Source organism: Strix aluco, chromosome 4, assembly GCF_031877795.1.
Source record: "Strix aluco isolate bStrAlu1 chromosome 4, bStrAlu1.hap1, whole genome shotgun sequence".
NCBI classification, from domain to species: domain Eukaryota; kingdom Metazoa; phylum Chordata; class Aves; order Strigiformes; family Strigidae; genus Strix; species Strix aluco.
The window spans coordinates 46,796,148-46,815,744 of NC_133934.1; the positions used below are offsets into that span (position 1 = coordinate 46,796,148).

At 37.5% G+C, this 19,597-nt stretch overlaps 1 protein-coding gene across 7 annotated transcripts in view; it reads right to left on the reverse strand.

Moving 5' to 3' along the window:
* RAPGEF2 (Rap guanine nucleotide exchange factor 2) overlaps positions 1 to 19,597 on the reverse strand; it is a 188,664-nt gene that overhangs the window by 119,209 nt on the left and 49,858 nt on the right. For all 7 annotated transcript variants that reach the window (XM_074822922.1, XM_074822924.1, XM_074822916.1 and 4 more), the window contains 2 exons: positions 9,809 to 9,879; positions 6,187 to 6,243 (listed from right to left, as the gene is read on the reverse strand). In XM_074822922.1, coding sequence (XP_074679023.1) covers positions 6,187 to 6,243; positions 9,809 to 9,879 — 128 coding nt within the window. The remainder of the gene's footprint in view (positions 1 to 6,186; positions 6,244 to 9,808; positions 9,880 to 19,597) is intronic.

Here is a 19,597-nt window from a genome sequence, read left to right on the forward strand (position 1 = left end):
TTTGCAAGCTAATTGACCTATTGTCATTGAAGTCTTGGTATTAAACTTGTACATCAAATTAGCCCTTAATATCAGAAGAGAAATTCAGAACAAAAAAAAAAATTAGTTTCCTAAATCATCAGGAAAACAATGACAGAAGTAGTAAAATAAAATTATTTCCCGTACAAAATACTCTGAGGTCAATCAAGACATACAGTTCTGCTATTAAATCTTATACCTTTCTAATGTTTCTCCAAAATCAAAGCTTTTATTCTCAAAATTACAACAACAACAAAAACATGATAGGTTTTAGTGAAACATTTACAGTAAAGAAGGTGCAAATTAAAATCCTCTCAAAAAACCCTTACTTTGGTCTTCATTCAAATAAGTCTCAAAATCAGGTCAAACAATAACACAGAAATTTGGAACTGGCTATGCAAAGCCAACAGACTGTAACATTGATCACTGACACTATTAAGCAGCCTTGATTCAGTGTCTGCTTATACAGAGCTGACTGCCATGTCCTTGAATGTATTTGTTTTAATGATACACATTGCCTAAAAAATTCCCCACAGAAAATGTATCCACAACACAACATATGAATTCAGGTTCCTGATCTACTGCAGTGCAGAACTGGCAGTATCCCAACACTACTTTGGCAACTGCCCGGCTATCAGAAGGTGCAATAGACCTTTAGGAATACTTTAAGGAGAAGGAAAAAAAAAAAAAACACAAAAAAAAAAAAAAGAAAGAAGAGACCAGCAGTTCTTTGCATTATTAAATATACTACTGTCTGACTTCCACAGAAACCTATGGATGCATAAGCAGAATGAATATATATTGCCTGCAGATGTCTACCTGAAAATTCAGATACTGACCCAGAGAGATGCTTCAAACAGACATGTTCTGAGTTTAGTGTGTATTCAGAGCATTTTAAGTAATTTTCAAAGTCTCATATTTCTACAGGATCAAGGAAGAAATCCTATATAGGGGCTCTCTGAAGTCAAGAACGTTCAGTAAACAAGGACAGTAAATTCAGATGTGACCCAAGCCTCCAAATACAGGTGCATTCTGTCCAAAAAAAAAATTCTGGTTAAAAGTAAGATATTAAAGAATACCAGAGAATAATTTAACTGACAACTCAGAATATCACTAGTGGAAACGTCAGTTTGTTCCTCATAGACTTCTCTAGCAATTCCTTTCTGTAGTGTTTTGAGTTTTATATCTATAAGATATATATATAGCTATAGATCACATACATCGTACCTCTACAGAATAATTTGTTTTTATGATACCACCATCACAAAACTTCTTGAACACGTATAGAACATAAAAACATTCCTTCGTAACACAAATGTATGCATCAAAACACAAATTTCAGTGAGGTAGGTCTCAGCATAGCTGTTCAGTTTAAAAATCATGCACCAATAGCTAAAGAAGCAACTTTTAGCTCATTTTTGTCACACTTCCTTGCACAATCAAGTCAGGCTATGCAAAAACGTACGGCAACTTTGGCATCACTTTTTGTTGTTTTGTACGCACTGCAATACATTACTGGGCAATACATTACTGTGAAAGAACGATGAATTTACTAAATGTCACTTTTATTGTAGGGCTTAAAGTTTGACTCAGATTCTCACTCTTAAAGACTACTCAAAGATCCATTTCTCACCTGTCCTTGCGCAAAATTACTGTACATTAATTACATAGACCTACAGCTGCAAATAAAACTACAGCTTAGCCATTTAGCTCAGGCACCCCCAGACGCTTTACAGCTACATCCAAAATCCCTACTTGACTTTTTGTGTAACGCACAGTACCTGGACAGATGACAGTACAGACAAGCATCCTCCTGAGGAAGCTCTGCAAGTTCACTGCCAGCCACTGCCCTGAGTCTCCCCAATGCCTTCAGGCGATCCTCTAACACAACCTGTCTCAAAGCTATGCAAAGCCAATTCCCTCCAGCATTTTTCAGACATTCTGCTCTACCTCATGAAAGACGCTGACAGTTTCATCTAAGAACACTATAAGTATTCGAGTAGCAACCAAGAAGTTGTGCTCCTTTATTTCCTTCATTTCCAGATTTCATTCATTTCAGGCTTTGACAGCTGGGCCAAGCCAGCTCTGGAGAAGGCCACATGGCTAGTCCAAAACAAACAGGTTTGGGTCTTGTGATTTGCCACAGTGATGTAACTCAGAAAACTTTGTTAAGACTGGATTACAGCTACTGGACCTGAGAATTTAGTTCTGACCATGGAAAAAAAACAAAAGACCAGTTGAAATTATGTTTCTTCATCCTTTTCACAGCCTTCTCTGCTTCTCATCCCCTTTTCTCTCCCCACCATATAAGCAGTACAGTCTTAACACAAGTGGATGTTTTTCATCCCAGATGGCATGACAAGCAGGGAATGAGGAAAAAAGCAAGACAAAATGTAATGTACAAATACAGCTATTTATTATACATTCTGCCTACCATAATCAGTAATTTAGAAACTAAATAGATTGCTGTTCCTCATTTCAGCTGTGGACACTGACTGTACTAATAACTCAGTTTTACAATGTAACATTTTCTTCTCTCCAATCTCCAGTTTATATGTACGCCTTCTACTTACTTTTTCACAATATAGTTCTGTGAAAACACCGAATTTCATTAAAACACAGAAGGCTGCACAACTGAATGACATAAAAGCACACAAACATGTTGACATTAGATAAGAGCTTTTTCCAACCATAGACATTAACACTAAAATTTAGTTCAAGATGTCCAAGAGATAACCACTCTTTCTTTAAACACTTGTCCTTTTCTATGAATCAATGCAATCAAAACCAGTAGCATACTACTGAAGTGCTACAAACAGAAAACTGTTACCGATAAGAGCTTAAATTCAAAATATGTGTCTTGCAATCTTCTCAGTAGGGACATGTGGGAGGTAGGAGCATATATCCGATCAGGCTTTCATTGTAAGGTTCTCTAAAAAACTAAAACACACTTTACAACAACCTGGGTTCAGGTTTCCTTTGTATTTTTTAAAAAAATATTATAAGCAGCAGCAAATAGTTCCAGGTTCAATTGCTCAGAAACTAAAGGGAATGTGATCAGAAAAACACATTGTGCTACAGCATGGCAATCCATAAACACATGAGGTTTTATTACTAAAAGACTTTGGACAGCAGGTCATCAAAACTTCAAATATTTTCTGCCAATCCAATATCTTTAGAGAAGAAAATAATGGAAGCTTAAACACACACAAGACTTCCTTACAGAAAGAGTAAGCCACATCACCGCTGCATACAGACAGAAATATCAAACAGCATGGCTGAAAAGCATATACAGCTAGCCTCTCTATGACCAATGAGAGGAAAAAGACGTGCTTTTTTCATTAGTGACATATTCATTTACTTATATGAAAAAAAATTATTGCCAAAGATTCCTTTCTGCCATCATAGCAAACATTTAAATTTTGATCTGAAAAATTTTGTTCATCTATCAGGATGTATACACACCCTCTACAAATCTGCTAAAACTTTGGTTTCCAAAAAAAATGCTAATTAGAAGCTTACTGTTAGAAACGTCAAGAATGACTATTATGCAGATATGAAGAAAGGACTAATTTTCTTCCTTTGAACTACTAATAAAATATATATCAAGTGACCAAAATCTTTCAGTAGATTTGAATAAAGGTAGCGGCTAAAAAAAAAAATCAGGTATGTGTCAAGTAAACCTCTATTCTGAAATTTTGCCTTGCAGGTTTTAAGACCTTTTATCATTAACTTCCCATCAAATGAAAGTAGTAAGATGACTGGCAAATGAAGAATAACTCGAGCTGAACTGCCACTTTTAATAACCCAGTTTCCATTTAAACAGTGAAATGGCCGTAGGGTTTGAGAATTTGTCACTACAATGTACACCCGCTGATAGTAAAGTAAATGCAGATGAGATGAGCCAATTTTAAACAACGTGCTCCATTTTATGCCTTTGGTCATAATAAAAAAAAACACCTATAGAGATACTATGGAGATTAACAACTTTTTTTAAAAAATGGAGAATAAAAAAAAATTACTGTGTTTGTACTGAATGCGAATAATTTTTGGCATTGCATACATGCAATAGAAATTTACCTTTTTATAAGTACAGCTGACAGTGCAGATAGGAACAAAATTTTCACAATGAAAAAGTTTTGATCAAATAAACAGAGTAACAGTATTAGTTTTTATGTTAGCATTTAGAGATAAAGATTTAGCTTATCGGCATTGAAACATTAAGTTGTGCCTCAGGGAGGTCACATACACAGGTCAATTAACAGCTCCAACAGTTGTAGCTATTTTAATAGATTTTTCTAATGAACACAAAAGATTAGCACCCAATTTCAGATTTCAGTGCAAGTCATACCATTGCTGGGGAAAACTTAATGTGATGAGGTTTTTTTTGTTGTAGTTTTTTTTTGTTTGGTTTGGTTTTGGTTTTTTTTTTTAAACCTTAGCCTTCATGACCAAAGTAAGACCTTCAAGTGATAAATTCTGGCATGTTTAATAAAAAAAGTGACCAGGTTTTATGCTCCAAGCTCATATCCTATAGCTTATAACTGAGTGGATTGATTCTAACCTGGCTATCACACTGCTTGTCTCCTACAGGACTTAAAATTTTCTTCCAAACACGTACATTGCAAAATTGGAATTATGTTTTTTAGAAGAATACATCTTCAATGCAAATGCTGAATTTGTGAAACAGAAAAAAAAAGATTCCTCCAAGTTCATTGTCCTAAAAATAGAATATTGAAATTAGACTGCAGGTGCCACGGGATTTTCTTGCCAAGTAGATCTCAAATTTTTCATTAAAATAAAATGTAAAGCTACAACTCAGAGTAACAACAGAACATATATTTCTGGCTTCAAAATATTGAATTTTAAATTTTTTTTCTAAATAAAAAAATATTGAGTGTTAACTTTAAGGTTTAGCATATTAAACATTAAATCAGAGATGTGAAATGCTAGAGTGAGCACATTTTGCATTAGCATCTGTATCCAGAAACTGCCCAACTGCCCATTAAATCTACTGAATAAATCATGGGGGAAAAAGTGTCAAGAAGTAAATAGGAATGACAGGCAAACAACCAAAGTAAGATTGAAGTCACGTGAAAGGAGTGACAAAGGAAATCAGTGCAAAAGAATGGCAAAAAGCACTTCAAGTTAACCCAGATTTCACAGTTTTTTGTTTGTGCATTTTATTTTCTCAGGCATGTATTTCCTGGTAACTCTTGCCTGCCTTGACTATATGAATAACTAGCAGCCTTGATTCATTCAGCATATAATTCAAATTTCAACCAACAGTTGGAATGAGCCAACATATTGGATCTAAACAAAAACTCTAGTCCACAAAATGGACACAAACCAACTGCCTAGAAAAGAACAAATCACCAGCACAATGGTCACTAACAAATTAGTCTGTAAAATGAATAAAGATTATATTGGTCTAATTAAAATTATCTATCCACCTACAGATTTTGACCTTGTGCATTTCCCATACATAACCGATTACTGGGTTTCATTAGCCATTACTTTAACTTTGCTGAATGGTCAAGGCTTAGCATTAAAGCTTGTTCAATCACATCTTCCTCCTCATGGTCAATACAGGAAAAAATTACACATGTATAAAAGAAGGCATACAGCTCCATTCTTTGTTTGCTTAAATGTTCAAATAATATCAGACAACCCAGAAAAATCTGCATTTAGAGTCTGGTTTAGGGGCAGTAAGTGAAAATCTGATAAACCTTTTGTTTCAATAAGTTGCTTGCATAAACGAAGCAATTGCAATCCTCCGATCTCTACTGTAAATCTGAGCTGACATTAGATCACATCCCTGCTAATTATAAGCCGTGTTAGAGATATCGATTTGGCACCTCTGGCACAAAAAGCTGGTCGCTACTACTTTGACAAAATTGAAGTGAGACTAAATGACAACTTACATCCCACATCCCCTAATTCCATATAATCTCACTGGTTACAAAAATTAATACAACACACATCACCAAGCAAGAGTCACTGTTGGCTCCCTCCCTGGCATTAGCAAATTTCTGCATTGTTTGACAATGAAAATGAAGTGGCTCATTTATGTTTACAGGCTGTGTGCTGGGCAAGGGAGTTGGCATTAAACACTGTTCTTAACATGAATTCTTTGACCATCACACGAAAGGAAGCAGAAATACTTACTAGTACAGAACTTCATTTGCTTCATGCCTTTCATATCTAACGGTTTCACACATCAGTCTGAAAGAGAAGGAAAGAAGTCATTTTTAATTATGATTCTTATCAGTGTCACAAAGACTTCGCTTTCTAAAGTTAGTCAGCATTTCCATGTTTGCCTCCAGCACTTACAGAATCTATCAATTTAAAGCTAAACTGATTTTTAATTTAAGAGAACAAACTGTTAAATCTAAGCATTAAAGTTATTAGTTCATCCAAGATCAGATTTGATTTAGGACACTAGATGTAATTGCCCCCATCAAAAAAACCTCTATAAAATGAGTAAAATGATACTGATCTCATTTTATAAAGTGATCTGATAAAGTAAGTTGCTTTATAAGGAAATGGATGGAAATTTATGATATGTAACACTAATAAGAGATACGACATAAAAACTGCTCCCTTTTTCAAGCCAGGCCCAATAAATAAAACAAGAAATTATGTTGCATGGTAAATCGATGCTTCATGTTTTGCTAAAATTCAGCAAGTTAAAAATTACCATGAGATTTTAATGCTGAAATCCCAGAAGGCTCAAAGTGGAGAGAATTTCCTGCAAGAAAATCCTCTGTCTAGAGGGGAGGATTAAAGCACTTTCGCATTCACTGTCTGCCTGACAAATGTGGCATAATAGAGAGCAACTATAACAGAACTTACCACATATTAGGAAATATAATGTTAACTTGGTGTAAAAGATCAACATGACATTTCTCTCTATTGTCTTAAGGAAATGGACCCTGTAAATTACTGGTGGGGTGGGAAGGAAACAACCCTCACCGCCTCCCTTGGACTTTCTATGGCTCTGAAGCAGACTGCAAACACCAAGGCTATTTGACAGACAGTCAGACAGAGATTTGCCTAAGAGGCTCATGTGAACATTCAAATGAGGAACTATCTTTAATTTTGGGAAAGAAGTTATCATTCCTCACAGGATCAGTCATCAGAACGTCAGTGCACCAATGACTGGCTGCCCACAATGATATCCTAAGCAGACAAAAATGCTCAAGAATTCCTGCTCAGGCAAAAAGTCTCAAAAAAGTTGATCTGAAGCCTGGAAGCATTGATCTGGGTTTGATGTGACATTTAAAAGGCTTCCTATTGCCATTTCCCATCATTTCCAAATCACTCATTTCAATAACCAAGAGGCTGCTACAAAAGTTACCTTAGCCCTCATCTTTCAGGATTTTACTTATTAATTCAGCCCACTAAGAAATAATGCTTTTTCTAACCAGATGTGGCAGTCTTATAGTGGTAAACTGATTATTTATAAACTGTTAATAGAAAACTGAGGCCTTAATTCTATTTGCTCAAAGAAAAAAAAAAAATTATTCAAGTTTTACTACCATGGCCTTTCCCCCACCCCAGTATTTTAGATCTACTCTTTGAACCATCTCTGAGAGCTTTTCTTATAGTCAATGTCTGTATTGTATATAATTATTATGTATCATATATCAATTTCAGTTAATGAAAAATCTTGCTTCCTGGCACAGCAAAAAATTTTTCGAACCACAGAACCTTCTCTTTTTCAGACACTACTCCCCACCATAAAATCATGCCTTGCCAAAAACCTTGTAGACACCAAAAAAGCTACAGTCTGCTTCTACCTCCTGGGTCCTCATTTTCTCTCTCTGATCCTCTGTTTTGAGAGGGAAGGGGAGAGCGGACATGAGGTTACTGCTGAGAAGATACCAGAAGAAAAGTCATTGCTAACAGTCAGATTTAAAAATTAAAATACTGCTCAAGGATAGTCTGTGCCCTACTGGTCTGAAATGATGCTGGGCAACAGGCCATCTAAGAGTAGGAGTTATAGGAAACAGAATCACTTTAACAAGCAAGTTTTGTTCCCCTCTGAATTGGGAGGAAAGGAAGTACATTCTTGATAAAGTCATGCAACCTTACCACTGGCACTCTCTGTTTTACAGTGTTTTGGTCCTGTTACTAGGACAGTAATAGGGAAGAAAATGCCTCTTACAGAAGGTAGTCAAGTGTTTCAATTCTTGTGTTAAACTGGAACAGTTAGAAATTACAGTGACCAAGTAGTACAAACCAGACTGCTTCCTCAAATATTTGAAAAATTTGATTAGTTCTTATCAATACTGGTGTCTAATTTTTGCTCAAACGTGATCTTTGTCTGCTTCCTAAGCAAATAATAAATTCAAGATGAGATCATCAGCAAGCCATAATGTAAGCTATTCACTACTAGAGGCTATATTTAATACACTAGTTTTTAATGCATCTCAGAGGTTTTTGTGGCATCCCACTGCCACAAGAAATGTTGTATCCTAAAGGATACTATAAAAGCTTTCTGTCCCACATTTGCCAGGAGCCCAGCCTTTTCCATGTATGGCACTGTAAACAGAAGCTCTCTTCTAGGAATTCGCTCTGCTGGGAGAGCAAGTTCCACACATTCCTCAACAGGAGCCTCATTCTGCACAGGAAGCCAAGCAGCACACATCAACATACCACGCTACCATATGTGCACACTTTGATCTTTGTAAACAAGTTAACATCAGTTCAACTCCAGCTACGCAAAAGTTGATGTGCTAAAAGTCTTGCATATAACAGCATAACACAAAATACTTTAACTGAATGGGATCGTGGCCTCCTTCCAAAGCAGAAGTAATTACAAAGACTCCTTTGAAGTTAACATTCACATTGCAAAATGTGTCTTGAGCACTCTGGGAGAAACAAAACCCCACCTTTTATTTTCTCCAAATTACAGAATATTGGTTTGGGAATATGGACTCTGACAGAGTGACAAAGCAAAAGAGGCCAGAAGTTAGAACTTAAATCAGCATTAATCAAGTCAAAGTTGCTTCAGCATCTTCAGATGTGGCAAGTGTCGGCAAACCCCAGGACTGAAAATACCAGTAATTCACCCTCTCTCCCCATATAGCACACGGGAGATGTGCTGGCCTTCTTCTGTATCTGCCAGCCTCACATCAATGTCCAAATACCGTTAGAAACCTCTGCTGCAAGATGCTTATGTGAAGACAACTGAAACAATTACCTGAAGATCAAACACACACAAGTCTTTACAAAAGATAGGAAGTTCATCTGGAAGTTTTTACTTGAATTTATTTTCTTCATGAAGCATTTTAATAAAAAAATATGTGGATGACATTAGTAGTTTTTTACTAAGTATCCTTTGCATGTGTAGTACATAATTTGTCTAAAACTTCCACACAAAAGCAAGCATAAACTGAAACAGAAGCTGAATAAAAGGCTCTGCTTATTATGTTACGTAAATTATTATTATGTTACATAAATTATTTGGACTATATAATGACTTTCATTCAGGACTGGAACTTGTACTCTGTATGTACAGCATTTACTTCTAGTTCAAAAGTTTGAGAAGAAAGCAAACACACCCATAACAGAAATCAGAAGGAACAAATAGGGATACAGATAGGCACACATACAAGGAGAAAGCATTTAGGACAATAAAGAAGGAAAGAAATGGATGCAGTGACAGCCAGCTTTTCAGTTTGAGGTAGGGTACACAAGAGTAGCGTATAGTTACCAAACCTGCTGTTCCTTTGCTTTGTTAGTGCATTAACATATATGTATTCTTAATGATAAAGTATCATACCTTAGTTGATGCTCTCTCAGATTAGACAAGGCTTCCATTCCGTGTAAATAGGAATACACAATCTCCAAATCCTACAAACATAAGGAAAACATTATTAGAATTCTCAATTTGGTACAAGCTGCTAAAATACTGTTTTTGCAAAGCATCTCCTAATAGGTGCACAGCAGGAATATTTGAAATAATGCATTCACAAGAGATTAAAGGCAAATTGCAGGAATACCTTTGATTATACATCAGAACCTGACATGGGGAAGAATGATGGCATGTTCACATTGGAAAATACAAACACAGAAACCTTTCTGCTTTTGCTGTCAGTACCTATGCCCAGGAAACAAGCCTGGTCCAGAATTACAGTGAGCTGCTTTGCAACTACCAACGTGCATCTTCTTAATGCTAACGTACCCAAAAGCCTTCATTTATTTTGTAAAGCTTGGTCTTTTCATGTTCAGTGAAAAAGGTACAAACCAGCTTAACAAAATACTCCATTGTACATAAATATTTGTAAAATTGTATCCTCTTCAAATGTAAGGTAAACCACAAGCTTAAACGAGAAAAAAAAAAGTTGGCATGAGATAATAAAAAAATCATAAATACAATCCTAGTTACATGGCAAAGTGTTTCATTTAACCATTGTGGACCTCCAATATCCAGCTCACAAAACAACATTAATAAAGATATGAAAACAACATCCAAGACTAAAGCTTCCTAAGATGCAACTATGGAAACACTAATGTCAGTCTAGAGGCTTTGCTAATGTTATACTTAAAATCACTACAGCACTTAAGAAAAAACTTCAGTGCAGCCCACAAATTCTAGGGTTATTTAACTTTGGCTCATGGATTTGATGCTGTTACATTGTCCTTTTTTTTTTTTAATGTGCTAGTTAAGAGGCAATGTATTATCCATAATTCATTGAAAATCAGGGCAGTGGCTCACAGCCACCAGCTGAGGCTGACAAAGTTGAGAATAAACTAACACCAATACCACTCATAACTTGCTCTAAGAAGATGATTTCAGATAATATATCAAAGCTATAAATTTATGAAAGATTTGGTCACCAGGAAATATTTGTGTATTCAAAATTGCCCATGAAGTACAGAAATACTTCAGTTTTCAGCCACAATGAAAGAATGTTAATGTGGTACTTGGGCAAAGATGTTGGGACTGAAGTCGTATAAAGAACTTGAATTTAAGTAAGAAAATTTTTAAAAATCTAGTTAAATACATTAAGTGTAGAAATGTTATTGTACTTGTTTAAACCACAGTACAGACCAGAAAAGATACAAGGAGTTATACTCAATGGTTCAGACTAAATAGATGCCTTTCATTCAGTATCAAAAAAACCATCTTTTTCCCGCACTGAAAAAAGCAAACATTCAGTTTGAAAAAGTGGAAGAAATGCACAAGCCAAAATGCTGTGATTTCACTTGTACTCTGGTCTTTCTGTTCCCTTGCCCTCTAGAGGCTTTGGTCCTCCTGTGAGGAGCAGAGGATACATCAACGACAAAAGTAATTATGCATGGTTTGGGATGGAGGGAGCACGCACATAAAAAGCTTTGAAGAGAATATACAGTAGTCGCTTGCCTTTTTACCCTTTTTATTTATTTAAAAAAAAAAAAAAAAGAAAAAAAGCCTGTGAAAGGACATGTCTGCTGCAGTCAGTGACCTCCTCACTTGCCAGAGAGGCTGGGGGTGAGCAGAGGCTCCTGGGAGCCCTGTACCGGCGGCGGGGTAAGCCACAAGCCCGACAGTCCCTGTGGCACTGCTGCCACTCATCCCGGCCTGCCGAACTCTGCAGCACAAGCCACCGGCTGCTGCGGGAAGCTGGGAGTGCACCACTGAGGATCATCAGATGCCCATGGCAGCGGATTACGTCGAAGAGAGGCTGGCCAGAAGGTGCTACTGTAATTCATCTCCAGCAAGCCTGTCTAACAACAAGCAGAGACAGAACAGAAGGCGAGTAACCTTCTGCCATGGGTTTGCACCAAGGTTTCTTTGAGTGGCACAGATTTTATGTGCAGTAAAGGATTCACAGATGATCATAGAACCATTAAGGATGCTTGGCTTACAAGGATCCACAGACCTAAAAGTGGAAGTGTGTGGTAAAAGGGATCCATGGACTTTTGGTTCCAAAACTGCTGGGTGATAGTGACCAACCCTGAAGACGTACAAAGGAGTGAAGAACACAAGTTATGTTCCTAGAGGAATGCTGTTGAAGTGACTCAAAGCAGGGGGGATGCATTAAATCACTGAAGGGAGTCATTCTGACCAGTTTCATAAGCAACAGATAAGATAAGTTTAGTGAATGTTTTTTAAAAAATAATCCCTCTTCGAAATATAAGCATGCTTGTCAAATATCTGCAAATACAACATCACACAGGTCGCCACACCAGGAACTGCAGATGGTGAAGGTCCTTGCCTGAAAAAGGCAAAAAAGACACCTAAAAACATCTAAATAAAGAGATCTGAAGAGATCTAAAAAAGGGGAGGGGTAAGGAAAAAAAACCCTAAATAAATCTTTACTTGTGCTTCCATCATGGTTGCTTGCTGCAGCAACACAGGGAAGCTACAGTTGAATACATCTCATCACAGATAGAACTAAGGCGGGGGCTTTTTGATTTTCAAAAAAAAAAACAGCAAGAAAACAGACCAGTGGCAGTGGGGTCCTATCAAAGCAAACAGTCGTTATAACATTGCAGCTGATGTGCACTGGCATTAAATCCAACAACTATTTCCGAGGAAGTGCTGCAGCCCGTTAAGTGGTACCTTTCCTGAGGGCGTCTAGTAGGAAACTGCTCCCTCTAGCATCAAAAGTTTGGCATTGAAATTTAAGTAACAACCAGCATCATTCCTTTCAATTAAATTCTCCATAACAGTGCAAGGTACAGAAAACTACAGTAGAGTCAAAAGAGCTGAATATATTTATATATAGTGTCAGTAGACACTGCACACTTCCAGTCAGTCTGCAGCATTAAAGAGTAGGAAAGCAATTTGAAAGAAATAAAATCAGAATTTCAAGTTATTGTCATTAGGTTACCTCCATTTTCCATTTATCTCAGGAAAAACTATGCTTTTCTTACTTAGCAAACATACTCATTGTCAAACATAAACAGCTGTTTCAACGTCTTAATTAGAAGTGAATTAAAGGAATGCAAGACTCCTTCAGAAATATTTGTGCCAAGTGTTGTAAAATCCTAAACAGATTCCGAATACTTGAAATGCTGGTTTAATAAAAGCCATTTCACAAAAATAACACATGCACATAAACTTAGGCATGTAAGCTATGAAAGTTTTTAATTTTGATATTCTAGATACTTGCCAAAAAGCTAGAATTTTAAAATTCTCAGGAAAAGAACTTTGTCTTTCGAGGAGGGCACAGCCTGCCTATGTAATTTATGCTGGCTAGTTGAGCAAAACCTTAAAGCAGCAGCTAAATTCAACCCCAATGTGACTTACACAAACACTTCTGCTAGTTCACAGTGTCCATGAAAGCTGCCTCCAACTAATCCACAGAATACATAAAACGCAGGTGACAGGAGCAGTCTGATGCTTTTTTTCGTTGCTTTTACAACACCTGTAACTCAAGTTACCACAAGGTGGCAGACTGAGCCATCGAAACTTCAGAGAAAGTCATTCTTTACACAGTTTCTCCCTTTATTTTTTAAAATACAACTTTATAACAGTTTATAAAAGTCAAGAGGAGCAAAGTTAATCATCATCACTACAACTGGTTAAATACCTGCTACAGGAAGGACTATTTATACAAAAGCACAGAGGAACCACCGACTTTCACTTTCTAGTTTTATCCAGCCAGCAGAATTGAAAAAAAAATAACACAAGCAATGAAAAGGCTCAGCTGATCTCCCTACAGGAATCAAGTTCTCCACAAAGGTTGTGGCAACAGCTTTAAGAAACATCTTAATGGAAACTCCAAAACCAAAAGTTAAATGCAAAGCACAAATTAGCAGTTTTTAAATGATGTTTTTATTTAAATGAAGGCTAGAAAACTGAAATGTATGCTTAAATTTGTACTGCAGCCAAAGTCATATGCTTGGGTTGCTATGTGTGGAGCAGCTCAAAATTTGTTTAATTCAGTGTTATTTCTTAATTTGTTTGTTTCCGTGGTGTCAGCTGGCTCAGTTTTAAGTTCTGCCTGTACTTTGAAACAAAACAGACTCAAGTTTTAACACAGCTCAACTTCAATTAGATCTGTAGGAACACATCGGTCTGCAACCTCACCTCCACTCTCCATTCTAATAAAAATCTGCATACGCTTATGCTCAGACATTTCTATCCATTTCATTTGTGCTTCAAACGTATTTGGCAATGCCAGTTACACAAACCAGACAAACGCAAACCAGAATGTTGGCCCCAAATTCATACTAGCTTAATGAAGAAATTTTTACTTTAGTAAAGTGACAGACACATGAAAATTTGCTACTTTGGACTGAAAAAGTTAAACATATCTAAAAATTGCAGACTTACAGTGGTTTCAGTCCTGGTTTGCATTAACGTGTGAAACTACAGGCCCAACTGCTCATCCTTGCCATGGTAAAAAAGCAAAATACTGCGCTGAGAAATTCATTGCTTTCAGTAAGAAATTCACTCATTTCTGTTAAATGGCAAGCAAGCAGAAAGAAGCTTTCATCTTATAATAGTTTGGTTTATTTAAAATCAAAGGGTAAAAATAAAATACAAGCTAATTCCTCAATTCACTGTCTTGGAGGATGTAAAAAAAAAAAAAAGGACCTTTTCAAAGCACCGAATATTCACCTTAGGCTCAAAAAGATCTGCCTGCTGAGCCTACATGTTTTGAAAGGCTGATCTTTGTTAAAATAACTCATCTTTAGCTCACGTTCAGCCAACCACCAGTAGCACCAGGCCTGGGCAGGGTGGGGGGTGGGCGGGGGAAACCTGCTTTCCACCACACCTGGCAGCTCCAGACCCCACCCCAAACCCAGGTTTCACTGTTGGGAAAACGGGAGATCACATCTGGTCCCTCCCTGCTGCACCCCTACCTCCTCCCTGGCCCCAGGGTGAGCACCCGCTTGCCAGGACCAAACTTCAAGCCTCTCTGTTGGCAGTATGAAACCCACGAGGTCCAGTGTTGGGGTCACAGAGGCAACAGCTCATTCAGCAGGGAGAAGGTAGGACCTCAAAAGTTTTTGATGGGTTTAAACAGATCATGAAACCGTTGGCAGGAAGGGAGGTGTTTGTCATTTCTATAGGGCTGACTAAACAGTTATTTTAGCTCAAAGTGGAACCTCCCTTTTCTCTTCAAGTATTTTAATGCCCTTTCCCCCAAATCGTGATATACTAACAGAAGCAGCAATGCCAAGTTTTTCTTCCTAGTGAGCAACGAAGCCACAATCCAAACCCAGGTTGCTGAAGTCCTGCCTCTCTTTACTTGTAGCTGCTGCAGGATCCTGTCTTTTTCCCTTTTCTTCTTGCATCCAGCACCTAAAACCATTTGACTCTCAGCCACTCAGGTAGCTATACCAAGCATTTATATCTTCTTTTTTTCCACTAGCATTGATTTAACACCTGGCTGCCTGTACTGGCTCACTGAGGCCAAAGCAGTGCCAGCATCGCCAAAAGAAACAGACTGGACTACAGCAACATCAATCCCGTATGGCTTAAACAGAAATTTCCATGTCCACAGAACAGACGTGTCTGCTCCTGAGTAGTTTTGTTCACATCTGGTTCACACTAACATGCCAGGCTCTCACCAGCAGCAGCTCAGGAGACAATAAAAGTTACTGCCTTCAGAGACAGCTACCTCTGAAGGAAGGGCTGGGCAAGCGGGGAGGAAGCTATGTCAGTTATCCCAGCCAAACCTATCTTCGAAGACAAGACCTTACCCTAAGGGTAAGCCCACATCTTAGAAATATTAAGATGCCAAGAGACAGGAGCAAAACCACAAAAACGTGCTTACACCATGACAAAAAACTCCAGTATTGCTGATACCAAAACACCTGCCACGCACACATGAAGATGAAGTATTCATCTTCACCTCCAGCTTCCTAGCAGTGGGAAAAAACCTAAACACACTCACAGCTGCTGTGCAGGAGCATGCCCAGGTATGTATGCACTTATCAGTGAGCTATACCAAGACTAATTTGTTGAAGAGATTAAAATGAAGTATTTGTCACCTACTACAAATTTTTTACATTTATTTCTTACATCAGGACCTTCATATTCAGGTAGAAGGGGCTGCCACACAGGAAGCCTGCCAGAATCCAACCTATTACACTACAATTCAAGATAAATTCTTCTTTTTAACTTCCCTGTAGAGCTACCAAAGCATTTTTCTGCAAGCCATTCTTACTAGTGTATATAGAGATCTGTGGGTTAAAAAAACTAAAGCCGAAGTTATAGGAAAAAAAATTGACTTGGTGCTGAATTGGCTGCTACACAGATGCAAATGAAATACTTGAGTGAAATTACTTATGTCAAATAGCCCAAATTGGTACTTTTGTGAATGAATCCCATGGGTTATATTTTAAGGATGAATACAGATTATGTAATTTACTTTTGTAAATTTACCTGAAACAACTATTTCCTTTATATCAGCCTATGTTAAAACATATAAAAAATTGTAAACTCTCAAAAATTAATAAAAGTTCATTTCTGAACATCAAATGAAACTGCCAATTCTTAATACATTCAGTTTCTAAGCACAGTCTAGGGTGCAAAGCTTGGTCTATCAGTTTTGCATAACAATCAATTAGCATTTCCTTCAGCCAAACGATATTTTTAATACTGAAGTCCAATTCTTCAAACAGAAAACCTGCAGAATCAGGTGACACTACCCTTTTAAATGATCTCACAGCAGCGTTGAAGAAGTTCCTATGGTGTTCATCAACCACATTTAGCACAGTTTCAGACCTATTTGCATATCTATCCTGTGGGACTCCTGTTTTCCTGCCAAGAGTAAGACAGACCCATCCAGCTACCTGATCCAGCCCAGCACAGCCCTCCCTTTCCCCAGGAGCAGCACCATCAGCTCCCAGACAAGCTGCAAGCCTGGAAACTCAACATTCATGACACAGATTCAAGGGGCCTCAGCTCAGCAGAGTTGCTCTGATAAGTGTCATCCATCACACCACATTGCCATTACAAGTTTTTCCTTTTGTTTGGCAAAGGAAAAATGTGAAAACTGGAGGGATGGGAAGCAAGAACAAGAGTGTTGGAGACAGGGAGGGAGCAAAGACAGGTACATGGGTAAGACGACAATTGACCGTACTAGAGTATCTTTGCTGTCCTCAGTTTGCCACCCACCAGCCTAGTGAACCTTTTCATAAACTGCCTATTCCAGGCAATAGCTTGGCTTCCCTCAAAACTGCAGCCCCCCAAGACAATGATGAGACAATTTGCAACTGAGGAGTTTCTAAAACCAAATACCTTCTCACTCATACTCCAAACAGGTGACTGGGATTTAAAGGCAACTCCTGAATTTCAAGGTCTGCTAGAGCCATCAGATGCCAATTAGCTATCTGTACTTCAGCCAAATGTGTTAGTAGCCACTAAAGTTCTGAAAAATTTTACAGTGTTAAACCTGTATGAATTTGTCTCGACAAACATGCATTATATTTCAGGAAATTCATGACAAAACATTACTCCACAGCAACCAGGCATGACCAACCTTGGGAATCGGCCTTTACCAAAAGGGCAGTTTACAGACCATCAAGCCAACACACAAGTCTTCACCTCAACAGTAGGAAAGGAATATGGCAAGTTTATTGATCTTGGCAAGACTTGCTGACACACAAAAAATCGTTATTTTTAGCTCCACTGTGAGGAAGGTGGGGACATTTGCTCTGGGTTACAGGTAGAATTTTTAAACTGAATTAGAAACAGGAGGAACAGGCAATTTTAATCCAGAACTCAAGTACCTGCACATGAAGCTAATCAGGAACAACTCCAAAACCTCATAAAGAAAAAGGAGAAATCCCATTTTCCTGGTTTGTCTTAACTGGGAGTTGTCCCAGTAGAGAACAAAAATATGTTTATCCAAAGCCTTCAGCTGCATTACTGCCTCAAAGTCAGAGGCTAGAGAAATACCATAGTATCACAGAGAAACAAGATGTTTCAAGCGGATATTTAAATCAGCCTTCCTGTCTTTTAAATACATGTTGTTTGTTTTGTGAATTATTTTCCTTTTAAATGAGCTTCCCTCAAAAGAGAAGTTCATTACATGTCTATTTTTGCACTTTAGATTTTTTTTTTCCAATGGGAAGTGGGTTAAAAACCTCTACTTCCATGTAATACCTCACAGATTTACATATAACAACATAAACAGGTTTTGGTTTTCCATCTTGCCAGCAGAACCTGCTCAAATGTATAAAAATGAGTTGGAAGGTTCAATGACCCACCCACGCTAACAGACTTTTAACACCGGCTCAAGATTAGTACAATTGATTCAACATATCCTGCTGGTCATAATTTCTTTACTTTATTCTGCTAAAAGCTTTACGACATTCATGATTATAATCATCCCATAAGATGGGGATAAACGTGGAACGGGTAGACGGGAAATTAAAGCCTGCCATCTCGTAGAAGTCAGTGAACAAACTAATGAGCATAGGAAATTACAGGGTAGCACCATGCATTTCTTTTCTGCTTTCCAGACTCTCAGAAGTCAGACAATTAAATGCTTAACACAAAAGCCTAAGTTCTGTAGTCAAAAACCCAAATGTTGGTTGCATGTCCAAATGCAAACAAAATGGTTTCACTACAAAAGACCTCTCCTACTGACTGCACAGACCATAATTATCAAACACAATTAAGTTTTTCACCATTAAGAATATATATAATTGCCTTTTCGCGCCTTTCCAATATTTATAGCCAACAGTTGGAAGCTTGTATTAAATCTGTTCTATCCATTTTCACATTCATCGCATAAACATTCACATCTTTTCTTGCAGAGTTATGTCAGTTCCTAGGGGCTTTTCTTTTTTCTTTCTTTTTTTTTTTTTGGTAATGCTACGGAGAGTCTCAAATTGTTTTGAGACAGTCTGTTATTTGTCCCACATTTTCTATTAGCGATATGGAATAAGACTCAGTATTCTACTAAATGAATATTGATCTTGCGTTAACAAATATATCAGCTACTAAATACAGTGGGATTTATTTTAAACAACTAATTGTAGCAGAGATGAGTTTTGTATGAGTTTATCCAAATACAGAGGACTATAATGATTGGCAGCTTTTAAATAACAAAATTTGGGTCTTTTTAAAAAAAAAAAAAATCAGGAACAAAGAACCAAACAGAGAAAAATTAAGCAATACACAAGAGTCCTGGAGTAAACAGTCAAAAGGTAACTCCTAATTAGCACCTAGATGTAATGTTAGAAGCATTTTAAAGGACCCCAGCTTAGAGAACAACATCAGGAAGAGCAAATATGGTGGCCAGGAAAAGGAGACCACAGTATATCAGGTAGGGTTGCCTACTAAAAACAGCGTTAGCAGTTAGCTATACTTAAAGGATTCCCCAAGAACTGTCAGAGCAAGATTAAGACACAACAATTCTCAGGGACTTTTGCTGGTGATGGGGTTTTTTAGAGTGCTTAATTAGTCTACAGGTTTCAAAGCAGCCACGGCTAATATCCATGGTACCAGTTTAAGCACAAGGACTGTAATACAGACAATCTAGTCATAACTAAGCCAAACAAATTGCTGTGAAGGAAGCACATCACTCCAGACTTGGTCTAGATGAAATCTTCATACAACTTTCCTTGTAATGGGCAAGAGGAAAAACTTTTTTTTTCTGAAAAACCTTAAATTTCT